The 23,439-nt window shown below is 38.5% G+C and overlaps 1 protein-coding gene across 11 annotated transcripts in view; it reads right to left on the reverse strand.

Moving 5' to 3' along the window:
• Positions 1-23,439, reverse strand: part of LOC132893007 (ERC protein 2) — a 684,550-nt gene that overhangs the window by 103,059 nt on the left and 558,052 nt on the right. For all 11 annotated transcript variants that reach the window (XM_060931692.1, XM_060931691.1, XM_060931690.1 and 8 more), the window contains one exon: positions 8,780-8,850. In XM_060931692.1, the coding sequence (XP_060787675.1) occupies positions 8,824-8,850 (27 nt within the window). In that variant the 3' untranslated portion in view covers positions 8,780-8,823. The remainder of the gene's footprint in view (positions 1-8,779; positions 8,851-23,439) is intronic.

Consider the following 23,439-nt stretch of genomic DNA (forward strand, 5'->3'; position numbering starts at 1 on the left):
ATCCAACACCCACCGCGAAAGCACAAATTCACTTCAGAGTTGGCTGTGAGGCAAGAAAAAAAAGCACTGGGAATGATCAAGATTTTAGCTAACCCTCCTGGCCACCCTTACTCTGTTACATTAGCCCAGCACATGCTAATCTAAAGTGACAGCGCCACAGACAGAGGCTCAACTCCCACACGTCATAACATGCTTCCCCCTCTTTAGCACGTGCTATTGACAGGACCGCACACACTCCAGCTCAAAACACCCTTGCTGAAATTGTAACAGCGGTATCACATAATTCAATAATATCTTGTGCTAATGGCTATTCTTAGTGCTGAGGGTGTGTTTGTTACGGTATGTCTGCTGTATCAAAAATGGAAAACTGAGCAGACCAACCCTTAACCACCCAGCAGTGGTTAGCATATGGGCTATGAGGTTACTGTAGTCATTACTTATTGTAGATTTTTTTAAATTAAATTTGGTGAATAGCACAATATAATTAAACAGGTTTTGATACGAATCTCTTATTTCCTCTTCCCACAGGTGTCCATGGGGCTTCCCTTTCTCCTGTGGTAGAGTGGGATGAATACGTATAAAAAAAAATGAAGGCAAAAACAGAAAGAGAGATGAAAGCTCCTGCTGGTTTTAGTCTTTTATCTGATTTCAGTGTATTAGATGTGGAGAGGGTTCAGCTATCTGGGGCTGATCAGTGAATGTGGCATAGAAAGAAAATACTGGAATACATCTAAATCGTCTCAGTAAAAAAAAAAAAAAGTACTTTTCGACTTCCTCAAGTGTCAATCTTGATCAGAAATGTTTAAATGTTTAAAGAAAGGTTTATACTGCAACTTACCAAAGGTGGAGGCTGTGTCTGGGAGTGACTCTGTTTAATGTCACCACATAGGGTAACACAGAATGGGAATACGTACGTGTGTGTGTGTGTGTGTGTGTGTTTGCACGCATTTATCTATGCATGTATGTTGATGATTATTATTATTAACTACTAAACAGAGCAGCATGGTGGTGTAGTGCTTAGCACTGTCGCCTCACAGCAAGAAGGTCCTGGGTTCGAGCCCAGCGGCCGGTGACGACCTTTCTGTGTGGAGTTTGCATGCTTTCCCTGTGTCCGTGTGGGTTTCCTCTGGGTACTCCGGTTTCCCCCACAGTCCAAAGGCATGCAGGTTAGGCTAATTGGTGGCTCTAAATTGACCATAGGTGTGAATGTGAGTGTGAATGGTTGTCTGTGTTTATGTGTTAGCCCTGCAATGACCTGGTAACTTGTCCAGGGTGTACCCCGCCTCTCGCCCATAGTCAGCTGGGATAGGCTCCAGCTTGCCTGCGACCCTGTAGGACAGGATAAGCGGCTACAGATGATGGATGGATGGATGGATGGATGGATGGATGGATGGATGGATAACTACTAAACAGCCTCTGAGGTGAGTGTTAGATTTAGATGTTGCACTGAATTAACTAGTGTATTAGTAATTTATGTCAATAGAAATCCTTATAAGTATAGTAAGGCAAATATGTGTGTGTGTGTGTGTGTGTGTGTGTGTGTGTGTGTGTGTGTGTGTGTGTGTTACTATGCTCCAATGTTCTGTGACACTCAATATATCCATTACATCAATATTACATAATTTTTTAAAAATTACTTTTAGGTGGTAGAGATTACTATCAGTTACCATCAAGTTGTTGTAGTTGTTATAGTTATTATGTCATTATATCAAATTATGCTATCAAAGTCATAAGTCTAATTAGGTCATTTTAATGAATGTATGTAATCTACAGCATAATTGGAATAACTAAATAGGTCAATAAAACAAGCAAAACTATATTGTATAATAGCTATTATTTCCACATGTTGTTACTACTTGGAAAGTTCAGGAATAAACAGCAATAATAGCATACATAAATAAAAACAATGATACGGATTTACTTACAGTGCTGAATATTATTAGAATATTTGCACAATCTTAATGAAATAAATCTGCTGATTTTTGTTTTACACTAGAACATTACCAAATTTAGCTGCTAAATCCACCATGGCTGGTCCCAAGCCTACATTGAGAAAGAAGGATATCTGAGTGTGGTTAGCTGGCCCACTTCACAAAATACAAGCTACAGAACAGTGACAAGAGAAAATATCCAGGACAATCCTCTATCAAGATGCCATGTGGTAAAAGCTGACTGGAACCAAGGCTACAGTCATTTTCTTTTGTCCAGGACAACCATCATTTGACATGGAATGGACAGACTATGTAGAGTATGAAACCTGAAAACTGAAAAACAGGCCTGTGTCTCCAAACCCACTAAAAATACCACCAGTTGACAGCAACCTGGCAATCGACTTTGAAAAGTCAAAAAAGCAACTTAGGAATGGCCAGGCAACAGGACCTGACATTATACCTGCAGAAGCACTCAAGGCAGACCCAAAGATCCATCCATCCATTATCCGTAACCGCTTATCCTGTGCAGGGTCGTGGGCAAGCTGGAGCCTATCCCAGCTGACTATGGGCAAGAGGCAGGGTCCACCCTGGACAAGTCGCCAGATCATCGCAGGGCTGACACATAGAGGTAAACAATCATTCACTCTCACATTCACACCTGTGCTCAATTTAGAGCTACCAATTAGCCTAACCTGCATGTCTTTGGACTGTGGGGGAAACCGGAGCACCTGGAGGAAACCCACATAGACACGGGGAGAACATGCAAACTCCACACAGAAAGGCCCCCATTGGCCACAGTGCTTGAACCCAGAACCTTCTTGCTGTGAGGTGACAATGCTAACCACTACACCACCGTGCTGCCCCAGACCCAAAGATTACAGAGGAAAATATATTTTCCTGTCTGAGAAGAAGAGGAAGAGAAGCAACTGCTATCAGAATGGAAGGAGATCCATAAAAGGGGTGATCTCAGCAACTTGAACAAAATACAGATGTAGCATACTTAGAATACAGAACCAGGTTGATACTCAGCTTTGTGACCAGTAAACAGGCATTCACAGAGACAGATCCTGCACTAACCAGATCACTATGCTGAGTATCATTATTAAGTAGTTGATGGAGTGGAACTCTGCTCTTTCTGTGTACTCTGATGACTATATAAAGGCATTTGACAGCATGAACAGGACAACTCTTGGGGAGCTTTATGTAGAATCTGGTGTGTATGGATGCGAAGGTAGACTCAAGAGGCAGATGGAAGAGCAGCAGAGCTCTGCACTCAAGTTCTTATCCACCTCAATATCAACACCTTTCTTAGGACTATCCTACAGATCCGGGGTGGGTTTCCTGAAAATGATAGCACTTTAGGGCAAAAGAGCAAGTTTAAAAATGTTCTTAAGCAACGAATATTGTCTCTGTATGTGGTTTTCCCAAACACACTCATAAGAAGGTCTCTTAAAAGCAACTTTGCTAAGAGCTTCTTTGCAGTGCACGTCCTCGCTAAAGGCATTAGGAGTTGCTAAATCCAGTCAATGAGGTGACATGGCATTCATTTTTAATCAAAAACCAATGAAATATAAAGTGCTTAAAATATGTTAATATACTGTATTGCCATTAAGCATTACATACATAATGTGGTAATTAATAATTTGGACAATAACTTTTTTTTAATTTCAAGCATTTTTTTTTAATTTAAATGAACATTCGTATGAAAGAATGAATGAATAATAAGCTAAATAATTCAGCAAAATGTTTTCCCTGTGCCTGCTCATTTCATTGCTACCCAATCAAGAGCCTAATCTCCCTTATAAATCATCACCTTATAAAGCATGCAGCTCAGTGGTATTTGGCATATGAAGGAGGTACAGTATCTATACCATCACCTCCCCAGACTGCTTTGCCCCCCCCCCAGGAGCTGTTCAACATTGAAAAGGAATGGCTCCAGTTTCTCCAAGACCTGCATGACCAAAGGGAGAGGATGGCCCTTAAACAGGTAAAACTAGACCTGCTGTCCAGACAAGTGGAGCTTCAAAGTGGATTCGCTGGAGTGCAGCCATTATTATTTCAACTGTTATTCACAATGCCAAGTTGGCAATGTTCTCCCTTATATATACACAGTGTAACAGGTGCAGAAATTTGTCTCATTTATGACAGTAAATTAAATAATCACTTGCCTAATGAAGTTAAATTTGATTAAAATGTGGCAATATCAAATGTGACATTATGTTATCCATATGTAATTCCATAACATATTGAAATATATCCATAATGTTTTGCGTATATTTATTTAATAATTGACTCAAAGTAATTGCAATGTACAAGAAAAATAATTGAACACCGGCAGCAGATTCAACACCAGTTTCCACTAATTGATTGTGAGAGTCCCTTGGAGGCACATGCACATTCTGTGTATTCGGCTGTGAGGAGATGCTCTTTGTTATGAAAGAGTGATCCAGGTCCATCATAAATTAACAGCGAACTAAAGGACTATTTTGGCTATGATGTTGTTTGGGAAAACCATGTTAGTTTAACAATGGATCTTAAGAAGCAGTTAAAGATGCTCTTAGCCTTGAGAGACTTTTGGGAAACCCACCCCAGATTCCATCAGAAATGAAAATCTGTCAATAATACAGTAGCCAGTGGAGGAAGAAAACATAAGAAGATGCTGGGGATGGCTCAGATACACACTTTGCATGCCTACCATAAATGTCACTGGGTAAGTACTCATTTGACATCAAGGCAAGCAGAAAAGATGACCACCCAATCCCCTTTGCAAGACCTGTAGGCAATTGGTACTATATATGATAATACATATTATTAAACACACAAATTCTTCTCCTTCCCTTTATTTTATTCCATTTTTCATTTGTGTAGAGGAGACTTTAATCTGTTTCTTGGAGAGGATATGTGTGTGTGTGTGTGTGTGTGTGTGTGTGTGTGTGTGTGTGTGTGTGTGTGTGTGTGTGTGTACACATGGCCTTTTTCCGGAAACTTCCCCAGGTGCACTGACGCTGCACTTGCATTTGTCTTTGTGTTTTAGAGCCAGCAGAGCTCAAGTAAATGCTACTTTAATCCCTTCTAATGTCCTTCATGCACACACACACTTTCTTCCTCAAGTGTACACGTTCTCTCTCTCTCTCTCTCTCTCTCTCTCTCTCTCTCTCACACACACACACACACACACACACAAATTCCACTTCTATTTGCTATTTTACTGCTACCTAAAACACTAACAGGTTGGAACATGTAACACTTTAAGTGTATGCATGCTTATGTGTGTGTGTGTGTGTGTGTGTGTGTGTGTGTGGGGTGGGGTGTGGTGTGGTTGTTAGAACACACCTGTGTCATTAAGGGTCTCTCTTTTTGTTTAACACTCTCAAAAACAATCTAAAGTCAAAACAATACCCTTCTTTTCTCCCATTAGTGATGGGAACAATACCAAAAATTCACTTTACTTCACTTTATCTCTCCTTTACATATTCAAATCTGAATTCCTGTTTACAAGACACACATTAAGGATGTTTAGAAAAGGATGAATGTGTGTAAACGTTTTCAGAAACAGAAAGAAGTAGCTAAAGAAAAAGCACAGATGACAAAAACCCACATTCTTCCTGAAATAAATAAGAGTATGCATGAATGAATGAGTGAATGAATGAATGAATGAATGAATGAATGAATGAATGCAAAAATCAACTACTCAGGTAGCGATATAATTTGACATTTTATTAAAAATATCTCCTTCATGTATAGTCATGCACATAATTCCTAAATGGTCCAACTTATTATTCATGTTTAATCATTCTATTATTCAGAAGATAGTCTGAATTAGTCAGTAATTATAAAATCAAAAGGAAAGGAATGTAGTTATCAGAGGTCCTGGGAGTTTAAGGGGTTAATCTGTTAGGTGTCTGTTAGTTATACAGATATGGTGGCAATACAACCACCACTAACAGAGCCCAGATGGCCAATAAACACAGCCAGCCAAGCTAGTAAACAAACACAAATCCTCTTCTGTATAAAGTGACACCTTTAGCATACTCTGGCATACTCAACCATATAATACTGGTTTTAAGTTGCTATGTTGATTAAGACTTTTCAAATAGCAAAGCTTCCATAAGAATGTGACTGCAAAGATTGCTAACACATTTGTAATGTTTCTATGTAATTACCCCACCTTCCTCAAAACCATTACTACCATGCACAAAGTACATTGCAGAGCTAGTTGTACATTATAGAACATCGAGGAACAATTACACCTCTGCATGCCTATTATGCACAAAAACATACAAAACACACACAACACACACAATGGAATAATCTACGTACAATGATTTGCTGGCACATTTGTTGTTCCACATTCACCATATTCATAAGTAAAGACAGGTAACCTCAGGGCTCACTGTATATCATTGTGTAGATAATTGCACCATAAAATCCTACACTTTAACTACAATTCTCTCTATCTCTTGTATTAAATTTCTTTTATCCAAACTGTCAGTTTTTCTTCAGAAACTAAAAGTTTTCCCTGTTGAGAACAAATTTTGCATTTTGCATTTTTCCTATCTGTATAATTATTACCACACTATGTCGTTGTTAAAAAAAATCATAAGCACAACTAACGTTTAAATTTGTCAGTATTATTGTGCAGATTTACTAACCACTAACTGTTTTGACAAAACTACTGCATACGCCATGCTCATTTGGGGCAGCCATGGCCTGAAGGTTAGAGAAGCAACCTTGGGCCCAAAGGGTCACCGATTTGATTCCTGGGACTGGCAGGTAAAACATGAGGAGTCGAGTGAATGAACTGTATCATGGCTGAAGTGCCCTTGAGAAAGGCACCTAACCTGCAACTGCTCCCTGGGTGCCGTATCATAGCTGCCCACTGCTCTGGGTATGTGTGTGTGCTCATTGCTCATGTGTATGTGCATGTCTGTGTACATTGCTTCAGATGAGTTAAATGCAGAGGAGGAATTTCGCTGTGCTTGAGTGTACATGTGACAAATAAAAGCTTCTTCTTCATTTGCCAATTCCATGACTATATATTTCTCTGAATTACTCAAAAGAATGCAACATGCAAGACCTGCAAAAGCTTTTGGCCTGAAAAGTGTCAATACAAGTATGAGATGTTTGGTAGGGCATGAGCATAGCATGAGACTAGATGCCTCTGATAATAAATAGGTTGTGGTTTAATAGCGATTCTGTGGTCTTTGGATCTGTGATATGTGCATCTGACTATTTGAAAGAAAACTAAAATATACAGCTAGCATGAATGTCTAAATAAAACTGGCAAATATTCCATGAAATGCAATTAAAGTAACACACTCCTGGATCTGTAACTGAATCATAAACAAGTGGACTTGAGGAAACAATTAAATTAATTAGAACCCGATGGGAACGTGGTACAGAAATATTCCTGATACAATTTTTCAAAAATCGAGTTTTCCCTCTCTTTGATTATTAACATCAGATGCTGTGTATTTCTGGTGTTCAAGTACTGATGTCACATTTGATAATCTGCTTGGACATCTCTTACAAATACCGTATTGTCTCTTTCATCCTTTGTTTTATGTTTGTGTCTCTCCTCAGGAAAAACATTCCTCTTTCATTAGAGAGTCCAGGAAGGCAAAAAACAACAACAAAAATCTGTAAAAACAACCTGAGACCAACCAGTCAAAGCTTAGCACATACTTTTCAGCTTTATGTCTGCTTTGCTAATTAACTTTTATGAAAGAACCATGCTCTAAAAAAAACAGCATTAACCAAAATATCATTACTTGTGTGAAGCATAGAAAAAAATCCTTCAAACACACAAGCAAAAGTTGGGTCAATACGGTGGAAGGAGCCACACATGCACACACATACTGAGGAAACCCAGTCAGTGAGATGAGTTATGCTGATAAGAGTGAAGTAAAGCAGTAGAATACAAATCTGCTGGATTATGGGACTTGGATGGGTGGATGAGAGGTGCAGGGTTTCATTTACCACAAATCCTGTGCATGTGTATGCACTTGTGTGCCTCTAAGTGTGTATGTACTGACTGCAAAGCCAGACTTCCCAACTGTTGGCTGTACTAGAAGTACTGTAAGAGAATACCAGAGGCTGGGATTCCTCTCAAAAAGGAAAAAAAAATTGATGCTGTCACATTGGCTGAAAAGTATATTAAAAATTGGTGTGAAAAAAAGTGCAAAAAAAGCAAACCAATATGACTCAATTGCTGTATTTACAGTCATACTTTGTCCCATGGGCAAAGTTTGAGTTGTGTGTTCATGTATCAATTTTAGTTATGGTAAAACAACCTTTCCAAACAACCTATCATGGCTGACCATTACAGCCCAACATTCTTCACTTAGACTAACTATAAAAATATCTAAAGCCTTCTAATTAATACATATACATATACACACTCACTACAGGTAGGCTGGACTGTTAAATTTTACAGGTGTGTGTGTGTGTGTGTGTGTGTGTGTGTGTGTGTGTGTGTGTGTGTGAGAGAGAGAGAGAGAGAGAGAGAGAGAGAGAGAGAGAGAGAGAGAGAGAGAGAAGTCTTCTGGTTCTTCTCACTCTGTCGTTTTAACAAGGTATAAGCTGTAAAATGTTCATAGTCTGGGGAAAGCGTACATGTATGGGACTCTGTGGCTCAACCGTAATTCCAGTTTTACTTAAACATTAGCTTGGTTCCAATGCACACAACATTTTTTTTTTCTAATTTAAGTACCATTGAGAGTTTAACATTTCCTGAATAAACCATGCCTTATTTTAGCTAGCCCTCGGGGCCAATTCAATTACAAGGAAAGTAGTATGAGCATTGGAGAGAAACTGATTGGAGGTTGATCATCATCATTATCACTCACCCTTTTGAACAGAACAGGAGGAACAGGCCAGGCCAGACCAAACATCATGCCCAGATGCCCTCTTCATCATCCTGAAAGAAAAAAAAACATTTAGTAAAGATTGGTGTCAATAGGAACAATGAATAATTAAACAGACAGAGAGGTTTGAAAGGCTTAGTCTACTGCCAAGAACTCATTAATTCATCTACAGCAAAGACTATCCTGTCCAGGATGGTGGTGGATCCGGAGCCTATCCCAGGAACACTGTGCATGAGGTAGAATGAACCCCGGATGGGATGCCAGAGCACCATGTGCACACTCATTCACACCTAGGGGCAATTCAGAATAGCCAATATACCTAGCTGCATGGTATTTGAGGTGGGAAGAAACCAGAGAACCCAGAGGAAACCTACGCATTAACCACAACATTAACTGGATATTTTCAGCTGACCATTAGCACATTGGCACAGCAGGTAGCACTGCTACCTCACAGCTCCAGCATACCTTATTCACTTCTCAGCTTGGGTTTCTCTCTGTGTGGTGTTACTCATGTTCTCTTTGTGTCTGTGTGGCTTCCCCCAGGTTTCCAATTTCCTCCTAAAAAATATGGCAGTAGGTGAACTAGCTATGCTAAATTACCCTCTGTGTGTGTGTGTGTGTGTGTGTGTGTGTGTGTGTGTGTGTGTGTGTGTGTGTGTGTGTGTGTGTGCATGCACGCATAGTGGCCTGTGATGGACTGGCATTCCATCCAGGGTGTCCCACCCAGTGTTTGGGTAAGCTCCAAGGATGGGCACCAACATGACCATGAAGCAGGTTTAAACAGATCAAGTGTTTACTGAAGATGAATGAATGAAAGAATTAAAATATATTTACTGTATTACAAAAAAATACAGGTTCAGTGTATTTTTTAATAATACAAATAATGTACTTTTTTGATAAATGTTTAAATAAGTATAGTTCTTGGTAGTGGAGTCAGACTTTTGGATAGTACAGTACATGGCTTAATGGCTCATGTATCAAGTATGTTGAAGCCTGACTGTATATTTCATAGTATTCCACTTAGGGCATTTAAGCATTGCTTTGTGTATAAAAAGAGAGAGGAAATAGAGAGGATCAGAAGATTAATGTAATACATTCGATATGGACCATCATTAATCACACTGATTATTGTTTTGTACTGGGGGGGGGCTGCATTGGCCAGATGGGGTGAACAGATAGCCAGTAATGTCTCACATGCATTTCAGTGTTAACTCAATGTGGGTTTGCTTTCACAATCTCGGTATGTTTTGTTATATTTACATATAAATGTGCTGTAGCAACACAGGTTTTTTCTATATTAATATAATAAATGATGTCAACATGGATTACACATAAATATGTTGAATAGTGGGTGAACACTTATTCCCACTTTCAATGCTGATCACTTTGCAAAACTATTTGCAATTAAAATAATAAAAACTGAGAATCTTGCATTAAGCATTGCATAGTTTCTGTGAAACCATGAGAGTATAATGGAATACAAAACTGGAGATGCGATATTTTCTTTAAAGACACACTGGTGGTTTTACTTGCACTGATGGGAAGAAAGGTATTAAGTACAAATCCATTATGCATTCACAGTATTTAAATCATTTAGCATCTGAGATGTTCTTGGATCTGTTCTATCCATCACTAACCTCATTTTTGTCATTAGGGGATTTGTGTCATAATGGATTATCCTTGTTGACAGTCTGAGTGCTCATTATAGAATTCAACTCAATAAAGCAATCTGCCCTGCTCGTAAATCATAACTTATTCATTTCCAATATTAGCTGATAGACATGGCCAAAAATGCTGGTGGTTATGGAAACACTTATAGACTCTCTCTGTATGTGTATGTGTGTGTGTGTGTGTGTGTGTGTGTGTGTGTGTGTGTGTGTGTGTGTGTGTAGTTGGGTGGTGGTGGGGGGTTTATTTGCAATGGCTATGAGACTAGATCCATCTGACAGCCTTGGCCAAGCAGTGGTCTCCAGTTCTTCGTCATCATTAATCACCATCTTTCCTTCTTCCTCTCTCATTCAGAAGAAAACATAGTGATTAATCATGCTCAGTCAAAAGAGGCAGATAAAGAAGCAATGAGGATGAGTGTGTTTGAAAGAGAAAACAGTCACACCTCAGGAGCTTGGCTCTGACCTACGATGAACTTCCCAGCAAAGGTCAGGGGGTCACATATGGAGGCGAGAGGGTAGCAATGCGAGAGAAATTGATGATGTGTGGTGTGTGTTAAATGAAGACATTTTAAAAGAATGTATTTGCTAAAAATGCACACATGCATCCTAGCACCCAATTTAAATCTTCTTAAAACCCCTTGCTCTCCAGTAAACCACTGTATATACCTTATATCTATGTGGCTGTTTTTTTCTCCAGAATGTCACTCACTCTTCCAGTCCATTATGCACTATTCCCATCTGTACTTTTATGGTCTTACTGTAAAACATGACCTGACCAGACTTTTACAAGCTTGTCTGTTATTCCCCATACCTTTAACAAGAGCTCCATGTTTTAAGCACAGCACGTTTTTCTAGCTGGTCTCCCCTTCAACAACTAAGAGAACATGAATTTTGCCCAAATGACAGAGTCTATAAAGTTCACTTCCATTAAAAAAAAAAGTCAATTGGTGAAGAAATATTTATGTATGTTTATAACATTTGATATAAAACATATGAAGGGTGACTCTCTCTCATACACACACACACACACACACACACACACACATATATATATTTGTGAAAAATGAATTTGTGAAAAAAAACCCAGATACGTTCTTATCATCAAATACTTTTATTCCATATTTTGTTGGGTTTTTTTTTTGTATTTTGGGGGGGTTTTGTTTTCAAGTAGAGTTTTTATTTTGTCCTCAGTTGGTTCAGTAACATGGTCTGCCATTTTCTTTTCTTCTTTTTTTTTGGCGGTTGGCAAACCAACTTAAAGGTGCATTACTGCCACTGACTGGGCTGTAGTGTGGAACAGGAGATATTGGGGGGGGGGGATTATATTCTTTTATTTAGCTATTTCTGTTTGTTTTAAATACTTCATAACAAAGTGGTATATCTGACTTGATGTACTCTGCCATTTTTCTTTTCTCTACTCATGGTATATGAGCTGATATCCTAGTAGTAGAGTAGCCAATCAGAGCGCACGATTGGTCACATCCAGTGAACGTGGATAGAGTGTATATATATATATATATATATATATATATATATATATATATATATATATATATATATATATAAAGCAGATTCAGTAAAATAAGCACTGCATCCTACTGGCTATGAGATGGGGGGAGGGTAACATTTACAAGTAAGCTTTGTGGCATAGTTTTCTGATATGAGTAATGTATGTAATTTCAACTCAATCTAATATTCTATAAAATGGTTGCGTTACACTGCACCTCTGAGTGTGTGTAGGTTCCCACTGAATGTCACTTAAAAATTCAGAAAAACTCAATCTACACAGCAGTGTATATCTAGGTGCATGTGTGTGCAATCACCCTTCTTTGTGGTCAGTGCAAACCTCAATGGTGACCAAAATTCACTGTTGTGGTCTCACACATTTCCTTGTGAATGAGTAGCTTTGGATGATCATAAAATTAGGATGTCTTAGGCTTTCATGGACATAAGCATGCTTGGCTCTTTACTTTAGAGTAAAGAGCCAAGTAAAGTAAAGACTTGTGTCTTTACTTTAGAGTAAAGGCTGTGCCCTTTTAAGAAACTGTGACATTATAGGAGATAACTGCTTCCATACATCTGTAATTTATAAATAGTAAAATTGGAAGCAGTCATGAAGAAAAACATGGAGAAAATGGCATCAAAATAATCTAATTGCATTATTACCCAAGTAACCAATTGTTCAAAACAATCAAATCAAATCATCTGTCTGGCAACAGTGATCATGTTTTTCTTCATCATTCCTCCATGGCCCACATCACATAGCAAGTGTTAGCCAGCCCCAACCCAACCTCTAACACATTTTCATTTGGAAGCTGCAGCTATCTCAACTATGAAGGGTAGTTTGGGATCAGGGTAACAAACGATGGTTAAAACAACCTTTTCATGGCTGAAATTATTTAGATGCAACATAATTCCATTTTAGGCTCGGATTTTCTCTTGAGCAACAAGGTGAAAAGGGTAGCCATGAAACTAAAGCCCCAAATAAATCTCTTATAAAAGTTGGCAAATCCCAAGAAACTCAGCAACTCTTTGATACTCCAACATTGGGGCTAGGAATTTGGAAACTCAACCTTGGCTTTGTCCATCTGAAACCCCTGTACATCTTTATTTTAGTCAAGAAAGGTTATTGAAGGTTTGTGGAATTCACATTTTGCTAGTATGACATGGATTAAGTTTTATGGGAGGTTTGCGAGAACAAGGTTTGTATGCTCTTTCTGAGGAAGAAAAGATGATGTCTACTAAACCCATCAAAAAATTATCCAGTAACTCCTGGAGTACATCATGAACAAAGACCTAATACAAAAACATGTTTTGGTACAAAGGCAAAGGGATAAAATCACAATTAAGACAGTCAGAACAATGCTCAGGACTCTTTGCAATGATTGTGCAAACTCAAGAGGTTTATATACAAACTGAACCAGGAAGTTAACCCTGGTGTGGAGGTGTGGAGGTGGAGGTGTGTTAGTATTCAGCAGAATACTACAAGTAACACAACTCCACTACAGCTGGCAGGGAAGGGTAACATTCTGAACTGGTGTGACAATCTTGAATTACAATAAAACTGTAAGAGATTATATAAGTGCCTTAGCTACAAAATGATCACATTAACAAGTGTTGCCAGGCAAAATAAACCTTGCCCGGTAGCACTTATGATGAATATGAAGGAAGATATCGTGAAAAAAATAGGTACACTATGGGTGCATGTGGCTACTGCTTATAAATAAAATTGTTTTCTGATACCATGTCCATACAGTAAATATAGCATATATATATTTACTCTATGAGGCAGTAGCCACAAAAATGAAACATAATCCAAAAAATGAACAATTTAAAAATCACAGAAGTAAAATATACAAAGTGTCTGTACTTTATATTATTCTACTCTTACCTTACAGTTTTCGAAACTGAAACCTCCGAACCGAGGCTGACATACACACGCTGTTGTCATGACCGAAACTCTTATTTCCTGGAAATGGCCTGGCACTAGAGCTCAGTGGCACACACTTTCCCTCTGTAATAAGTACAAACATGTCTGAAAGTGATTTCTTTAGCCTAGTCCATTTATTTTGAATGGTCAACTGAATTGTATACACTCACCGGCCATTTTAATTGGAACACATGTATGTGCATGCGCAGTGCGCGGTCGTTACACATACATTCTTACAGCATGATGACGTAGTGGCTATGTAGTGCATGCTCTGGATAAGAGCATCTGCTAAATACCTGTAATGTAATGTAATAATAACACTAGGCAATTGTGGGCATGTATGTGGAAGATGTGGCAGATACCACTTAACTACAAATGTGTTACACTGCCCTGTGATGCAGCATAAGCAGCAGTTGAAAAAAGATGCGGTTAATCCTCTTAGAGGAACCACGTGTTAGCCTTCACCCTGGTTGGTAGTTGTCCTATGGCAGAGTAAAGCTGGCTGGTGGTTGGGACTCTTATTGAAGCACATTTAACACATGAAAATGATGTGGAGGAAGGGGCACAACAGGGGTGGCATGACATTTAAAATCAATGAAACTTGCATTATCCTCCCTCCCCCTCTAAGCACAAACACAATGTCAAAATTATATTTTTCTGACTTCAAGCAAAGAATTATAGGCTTGTTATTTTAATGAACTGGTTTTGTGGGTGTACGCTATTAATGTCAGATACGGAGGTAATATGACTAATACCCTCGTGGTTCATGGGAAATGAGGATATGGGAGGCAGGCTTGGGACAAATCAAAGGCGCATTTTATTTTCTCATTTTCATTTTTAGTGCTTTTCAGCAATTCTATTAAGCTCAGCACATGCTCACACACACAGCTAAGTGCCTAACAGTTCAAAAAGTTCATCAAAGCAAATCAATTCACCCAAATGAGGATGAGTATCCTTTTGAGACTGGTTCCTCTCAAGGTTTCTTCCTCATATCATCTCAGGGAGTTTTTCTTGCCACTATTGCCTCAGGCTTGCTCATTACTCATTAATATATAAATTCATATGTTTAATATTTATTATATATATATATATATATATATATATATATATATATATATATATATATATATACACACACACACTACCATTCAAAAGTTTGGGGTCACTGTGTTTTCCATGAAAAGTCACACTTTTATTTACCACCATAAGTTGTAATATGAATAGAAAATATAGTCAAGATATTTTTCTGGCCATTTTGAGCATTTAATCGACCCCACAAATGTGATGCTCCAGAAACTCAATCTGCTCAAAGGAAGGTCAGCTTTATAGCGTCTCTAAAGAGCTAAACTGTTTTCAGCTGTGCTAACATGATTGTACAAGGGTTTTCTAATCATCCATTAGCCTTCTGAGGCAATGAGCAAACACATTGTATCATTAGAACACTGGAGTGATAGTTGCTGGAAATGGGACTCTATACACCTATGTAGATATTGCACCAAAAAACAGACATTTGGAGCTAGAATAGTCATGTAACACATTAGCAATGTATAGAGTGTATTTCTGATTAGTTTAAAGTGATCTTCATTGAAAAGAACAGTGCTTTTCTTTCAAAAATAAGGAAATTTCAAAGTGACCCCAAACTTTTGAACGGTAGTGTGTACACACACACAACCCCGATTCCAAAAAAGTTGGGACAAAGTACAAATTGTAAATAAAAACGGAATGCAATAATTTACAAATCTCAAAAACTGATATTGTATTCACAATAGAACATAGACAACATATCAAATGTCGACAATAAGACATTTTGAAATTTCATGCCAAATATTGGCTCATTTGAAATTTCATGACAGCAACACATCTCAAAAAAGTTGGGACAGGGGCAATAAGAGGCTGGAAAAGTTAAAGGTACAAAAAAGGAACAGCTGGAGGACCAAATTGCAACTCATTAGGTCAATTGGCAATAGGCCATTAACATGACTGGGTATAAAAAGAGCATCTTGGAGTGGCAGCGGCTCTCAGAAGTAAAGATGGGAAGAGGATCACCAATCCCCCTAATTCTGCACCGACAAATAGTGGAGCAATATCAGAAAGGAGTTCGACAGTGTAAAATTGCAAAGAGTTTGAACATATCATCTACAGTGCATAATATCATCAAAAGATTCAGAGAATCTGGAAGAATCTCTGTGCATAAGGGTCAAGGCCGGAAAACCATACTGGATGCCCGTGATCTTCGGGCCCTTAGACGGCACTGCATCACATACAGGCATGCTTCTGTATTGGAAATCACAAAATGGGCTCAGGAATATTTCCAGAGAACATTATCTGTGAACACAATTCACCGTGCCATCCGCCGTTGCCAGCTAAATCTCTATAGTTCAAAGAAGAAGCCATATCTAAACATGATCCAGAAGCGCAGACGTCTTCTCTGGGCCAAGGCTCATTTAAAATGGACTGTGGCAAAGTGGAAAACTGTTCTGTGGTCAGACGAATTAAAATTTGAAGTTCCTTATGAAAATCAGGGACGCCGTGTCATTCGGACTAAAGAAGAGAAGGACGACCCAAGTTGTTATCAGCGCTCAGTTCAGAAGCCTGCATCTCTGATGGTATGGGGTTGCATTAGTGCGTGTGGCATGGGCAGATTACACATCTGGAAAGACACCATCAATGCTGAAAGGTATATCCAGGTTCTAGAGCAACATATGCTCCCATCCAGATGACGTCTCTTTCAGGGAAGACCTTGCATTTTCCAACATGACAATGTCAAACCACATACTGCATCAATTACAGCATCATGGCTGTGTAGAAGAAGGGTCCGGGTACTGAACTGGCCAGCCTGCAGTCCAGATCTTTCACCCATAGAAAACATTTGGTGCATCATAAAACAGAAGATATGACAAAAAAGACCCAAGACAGTTAAGCAACTAGAATCCTACATTAGACAAGAATGGGTTAACATTCCTATCCCTAAACTTGAGCAACTTTTCTCCTCAGTCCCCAGACGTTTACAGACTGCTGTAAAGAGAAAAGGGGATGTCTCACAGTGGTAAACATGGCCTTGTCCCTACTTTGAGATGTGTTGTTTTCGTTAAATTTAAAATCACCTAATTTTTCTCTTTAAATGATACATTTTCTCAGTTTAAACATTTGATATGTCATCTATGTTCTATTCTGAATAAAATATGGAATTTTGAAACTTCCACATCATTGCATTCCGTTTTTATTTACAATTTGTACTTTGTCCCAACTTTTTTGGAATCGGGGTTGTATATACACACACACACACACACACAGTGGGGCAAAAAATTATTTAGTCAGCCACCAATTGTGCAAGTTCTCCCACTTAAAAAGATGAGAGAGACCTGTAATTTTCATCATAGGTACACTTCAACTATGAGAGACAGAATGGGGGAAAGAATCCAGGAAATCACACTGTGGGATTTTTAATGAATTAATTGGTAAATTCCTCAGTAAAATAAGTATTTGGTCACCTACAAACAAGCAAGATTTCTGGCTCTCACAGACCTGTAACAACTTCTTTAAGAGGCTCCTCTGTCCTCCACTCGTTACCTGTATTAATTGCACCTGTTTGAACTCGTTATCAGTATAAAAGACACCTGTCCACAACCTCAAACAGTCACACTCCAAACTCCACTATGGCCAAGACCAAAGAGCTGTCAAAGGACACCAGAAACAAAATTGTAGACCTGCCCAGGCTGGGAAGACTGAATCTGCAATAGGTAAGCAGCTTGGTGTGAAGAAATCAACTGTGGGAGCAATTATTAGAAAATGGAAGACATACAAGGCCATTGATAATCTCCCTCGATTTGGGGCTTCATGCAAGATCTCACCCATGTTGCCCAGCGACAGCCCCAAAACATCACTGCTCTAGAGGAGATCTGCATGGAGGAATGGGCCAAAATACCAGCAACAGTGTGTGAAAACCTTGTGAAGACTTACAGAAAACATTTGACCTCTGTCATTGCCAACAAAGGGTATATGACAAAGTATTGAGATGAACTTTTGGTATTGACCAAATACTTATTTTCCACCATAATTTGCAAAGAAATTCTTTAAAAATCAGACAATGTGATTTTCTGGATTTTTTTTTCTCATTTTGTCTTTCATAGTTGAGGTATACGGTACCTATGATGAAAATTACAGGCCTCTCTCATCTTTTTAAGTGGGAGAACTTGCACAATTGGTGACTGACTAAATACTTTTTTGCCCCACTGTGTGTGTGTGTGTGTGTAATATATATATATATATATATATATATATATATATATATATATATATATATATATATATATTACACACACACACAGTGGTGCTTGAAAGTTTGTGAACCCTTTAGAATTTTCTGTATTTCTGCATAAATATGACCGAAAACGTCATCAGATTTTCACACAAGTTATAAAAGTAGATAAAGAGAACCCAGTTAAACAAATGAGACAAAAATATTATACTTGGTCATTTATTTATTGAGGAAAATTATCCAATATTTCATATCTGTGAGTGGCAAAAGTATGTGAACCTTTGCTCTCAGTATCTGGTGTGACCCCCTTGTGCAGCAATAACTGCAACTCAACATTTCCGGTAATTGTTGATCAGTCCTGCACACCAGCTTGGAGGAATTTTAGCCCATTCCTCTGTACAGAACAGCTTCAACTCTGGGATGTTGGTGGGTTTCCTCACATGAACTGCTCACTTCAGGTCCTTTCACAACATTTTGATTGGATTAAGGTCAGGACTTTGACTTGGCCATTCCAAAACATTAACTTTATTCTTCTTTAGCAAACTGCAGATGAGCAGCAATGTTCTTTTTGGAGAGCAGTGGCTTTCTCCTTACAACCCTGCCATGCACACCATTGTCGTTCGGTGTTCTCCTGATGGTGGACTCATGAACATTAGCCAATGTGAGAGAGGCCTTCAGTTGCTTAGAAGTTACTCTGGGGTCTTTTGTGACCTCGCAGACTATTACATGCCTTGCTCTTGGAGTGATCTTTATTGGTCGACCACTCCTGGGGAGGGTAACAATGGTCTTGAATTTCCTCCATTTGTACACAATCTGTCTGACTGTGGATTGGTGGAGTCCAAACTCTTTAGAGATGGGTTTTGTAACCTTTTCCAGCCTGATGAGCTTCAACAAGACTTTTTCTGAGGTCCTCAGAAATCTCCTTTGTTCGTGCTATGATACATGAACATGTGTTGTGAAGATCAGACTTTGATAGATCCCTGTTCTTAAATAAAACAGGGTGCCTAATCACACCTGATTGTCATCCCATTGATTGAAAACAGCTGACTCTAATTTCACCTTCAAATTAACTGCTAATCCTAGAAGTTCACATTAGAGCCCTAGAGCATTAGAGCGGGACGCGCGGGACCCGCCGCAAAGCAGTGCGGCGCGGGACAAATTTTGAAAGCTCATTGCGGGCGTGGGCGGGACCGGAAGTGCACATATGCGCGTGCAGGCGGGAGCGGGAGTGCACATATGTGGCGCGGGCAGGAGTGGTGATAAGCTGCAGTCCCGCTAACTAAAATTTATAAACTATTAATTTGTGTCTATCATATATAATTTGTGCTGGATATTTTATTTGGCATTAATAAAAACATTTTAAGATGCCTAAATTTACAGAGAGAGTCAGATTGCCAGATTGAATGAGGAATGGCATCTTAAATTTGCCATTGATCACCCTAATGGGAAATTCTTTGATCACTCTAATGACTCGCAGTTCACACCCAGCTAGCAAGAGAACCATGAATGAAGTGATTTACTGCTTGAGTTACGTAGTGTCTCTAATAATAATTAGTGCTGTCAAGCAATTAAAATATTTAATCGCGAATCGCACATTTTTATCACATGAGAAACCATTGTAATTCTCTGATTAGCATAAAAAAGTGAATGGACTTGCTTTGTACCAATGGTGGTGTGTGTGTGTGTGTTTTTTTATTTTATTGCAAAGCAGAGCTAGTAAGAGAAGTGAATTGATTTACTGCTTGAGTTAGTCTACAATTTTAATCAGAGAGACAGATTACACAGTGACGGTAGGCTTGACTCAATGCTATCCCAGAAATCCTTCCTGTAATTTGCAAATTTGGCTGTCCAATCAGAGGCGGCCAAATTTGCATATTACAGGAAGGATTTCTGGGATAGCATTGAGTCAAGCCTACCGTCACTGTGTAATCTGTCTCTCTGATTAAAGTTGTAGACTAATGCAAAAAGTAAATCAATTCGCTTCTCCTACTAGCTCTGCTTTGCAAAAAAAAAAAAACACCATTGGTACAAAGCAAGTCCATTAATTTTTTTATGTTGATCAAAGAATTATAATGGTTTCTCATGTGATAAAAATGTGCAATTCGCGATTAGATATTTTAATTGCTTGACAACACTAATTATTATTATTAGAGACACTACATGCTGAATTCAGAAAGAAGGTAAATAATAATGAACGTCAGCTGTAAATATTTATGCTCAAATCCACTCACAGTAGGGGGCGGGGCACCATCACGCTGTGTCAAGACAAGAACTTTCTTGAGAAATAACGCGAACGTCTGCATCATGCGGGATTTGCGGGCGGGAGCGGGACTGGAGCGGGACTGAAAATCATAATTTTTTTGTGGGCGCGGACGGGAGCGGGACTGAAAATCATAATTCTTTGCGGGCACATGCGGGAGTGGGACTGCACAATGCGGGCGGGCGCGGGACTGAAAAATCCGACCCGCGCGGACCTCTAGTTCACATACTTTTGCCACTCACAGATATGTAATATTGGATCATTTTCCTCAATAAATAAATGACCAAGTATAATATTTTTTGTCTCATTTGTTTAACTGGGTTTTCTTTATCTAGTTTTAGGACTTGTGTGAAAATCTGATGATGTTTTAGGTCATATTTATGTAGAAATATAGAAAATTCTCAAGGGTTCACAAACTTTCAAGTGCCACTGTGTGTGTGTATATATATATATATATATATATATATATATATATATATATATATATATATAGTCGACTTACGACTGTGTTTGGTTACGACTGACCGGTCGTAAACCAATCTGGTCCTAAGTCGGCCTGTGTTAAATGAACTTAAGTATATTGTGATGAGTAATGATTATTGTAATCATCTTAAAGTCTTATTTTATCAACATTTTCTTATTTCATTACCTTGGCTCATTATTTGGTTTAAGTCAAACACTGCATACTACACTGCGTACATTACAATTCATTTAATATGTGTAAAACATATTATTCTTACAAATGCCCCATATAAGTACCCTGCTGTGGGCGTTTTTTCCAGTGACATCAGTGATCAGTGTGCCGTCGTCTGTGTAAGAAACTGTAAAGCAATTAAAGTGAAACCGCGATTTATTTTTAAAAGAAATTATAAACGTTTTGATGAGCAGGCTTTTTTGCATGACATCTACCAAAGTGACTTAAATAGAGTATGCTGCATGGATGATGTTGAATTGGCATGGGATTATTTTAAAAGCACATTTCTATCTATAATTAATAAACATGCACCTCTTCGCAGACATAGAGTGAAGGGTAGGGATAACCCCTGGTTCAACGACGCTCTTGCAGTAGCCATTAGAGAAAGAAATGAGGCATGGGTTAAAGCCAAAAGGTTTAATGATGAGAAGCACTGGTTAACTTACAGGGCTATACGAAATAGATGTACTGGATTAATAAAAAATACAAAAAGTGAGCACTACTTAAACTTAATACAAGAAAACCTAAATGATCCCAAAACGTTCTGGAAACTAGTCAAATCTACATCAGGGGATATCCCACCCCCGCCACACCTGAAGCTGTTATAACAGAACTAGGAGAAGTGAGGGGTAAAGAAAATTTAGTAGAGGTTTTTAATAAACATTATATAAATGCAGGAATTGTTACACAGGCGATCCTCCCACCCCCCAGGGTGGATAGTGAATCCTTAGAGTCTTCTAGTTCTTTGGATGTTTTTAACTTTACTTACATATCTGCTTGTGAGGTAGAAAAAGCACTTATACATTTAAATTGCAAAAAATCCGCTGGTTCGGATCAGATTGAGCCCTACTTTCTCAAACTGGCGGCAAGATTGATAGCTGATCCTATTGCTGTTATTTTAAATCTCAGTTTGAGCAGTGGCTCTATTCCAAAGTCTTGGAAATCTGCTCTTGTCCTCCCACTATTAAAGGGTGGTGAGCCTACTAATTTAGACAATTACCGTCCCATATCCAGACTATCTGTCATGGCTAAATTATTTGAGTCACTTATAAATGAACAAATAAAAAAATATCTAACTAAACATAGCGTTTTAAGCCCCATGCAGTCTGGTTTTAGGCAAGGGCACAGTACTATAACCGCAGTAGCATCAGTGATGAATGATATCATTACTGCTTTAGACAACAAAAAATCATGTGCTGCTCTATTCATTGATTTGTCTAAGGCATTTGACACTGTTTGTCATGACCTTCTTTTACAAAGATTAAAAGATATAGGTTTCAGCCCCTCTGTTATTAACTGGTTCTCTAACTATCTGAGTGGTAGAACGCAGCGTGTGATCATTGATAACTGCACCTCATCCTCTCTAGAGCTAAAAATGGGTATGCCTCAAGGATCAATTCTGGGGCCCATTTTGTTTTCTATATATATATATAAATAACCTGGGTATGGGTCTAAGTCCCACAAAGGTACATCTCTATGCAGATGACACAGTAGTGTACACTTCCGCATCATCAGTACAGGAAGCTGTGAACTACTTACAGTCTGCTTTTAACCAGATACAAAATTCTCTTGTGGGACTTAGGTTGGTTCTAAATGCTAAAAAAAACTAAATTCATGGTTTTCACACGCGCTCACACACCCTGTAATAGCTCTATTATTACCACAAATGGAACGCAGTTAGAAAAAGTCTCTTCCTATAAATACTTAGGAATATGGCTAGATGATAAATTGTCTTTTAGTACACATATTGAAAACCTCTTAAAGAAACTCAGGCCTAAATTAGGATTTTATTTTAGACAAAGAAAGTGTTTTCCTTACAAAGCAAGAAAAAGGTTGGTAGAGAGTACTTTCTTATCCGTGTTAGATTATGGTGATATCATTTATATGCATTCCTCATTAGTACTGCTAAAAAAACTGGATGTTGTATATAATTCTGCCTTGCGTTTTATCACAGGGACTGGAAATAGAGTTCATCATTGCTTGTTGCATGAAATGGTACAATGGTCTTCTCTTTCTCTTAGAAGGAAATTTCACTTTCTTATTTTTATTTTAAAAGCATTACTGGGTAACTTACCTCAATACATTTCGACTCTGCTTTCTTTTCACACAAGTGTATACAGTACAAGGTCAACAAATAAGTTACTATTGACTGTACCCTCAATAAGAACTGAACTTGGCAAGACATCATTTTCATACTATGCATCATATATGTGGAATGAACTACAGAGTACACTTCACCTAGAGACACTTCCCTCTGTCAGTGTTTTTAAAAATCTTTTACAATCAACTTTTATAGAGCACTGCCATTGCTTTTAAATAGGGTGCCCATG

This window comes from Neoarius graeffei, chromosome 10 (assembly GCF_027579695.1).
Source record: "Neoarius graeffei isolate fNeoGra1 chromosome 10, fNeoGra1.pri, whole genome shotgun sequence".
Lineage (NCBI taxonomy): Eukaryota > Metazoa > Chordata > Actinopteri > Siluriformes > Ariidae > Neoarius > Neoarius graeffei.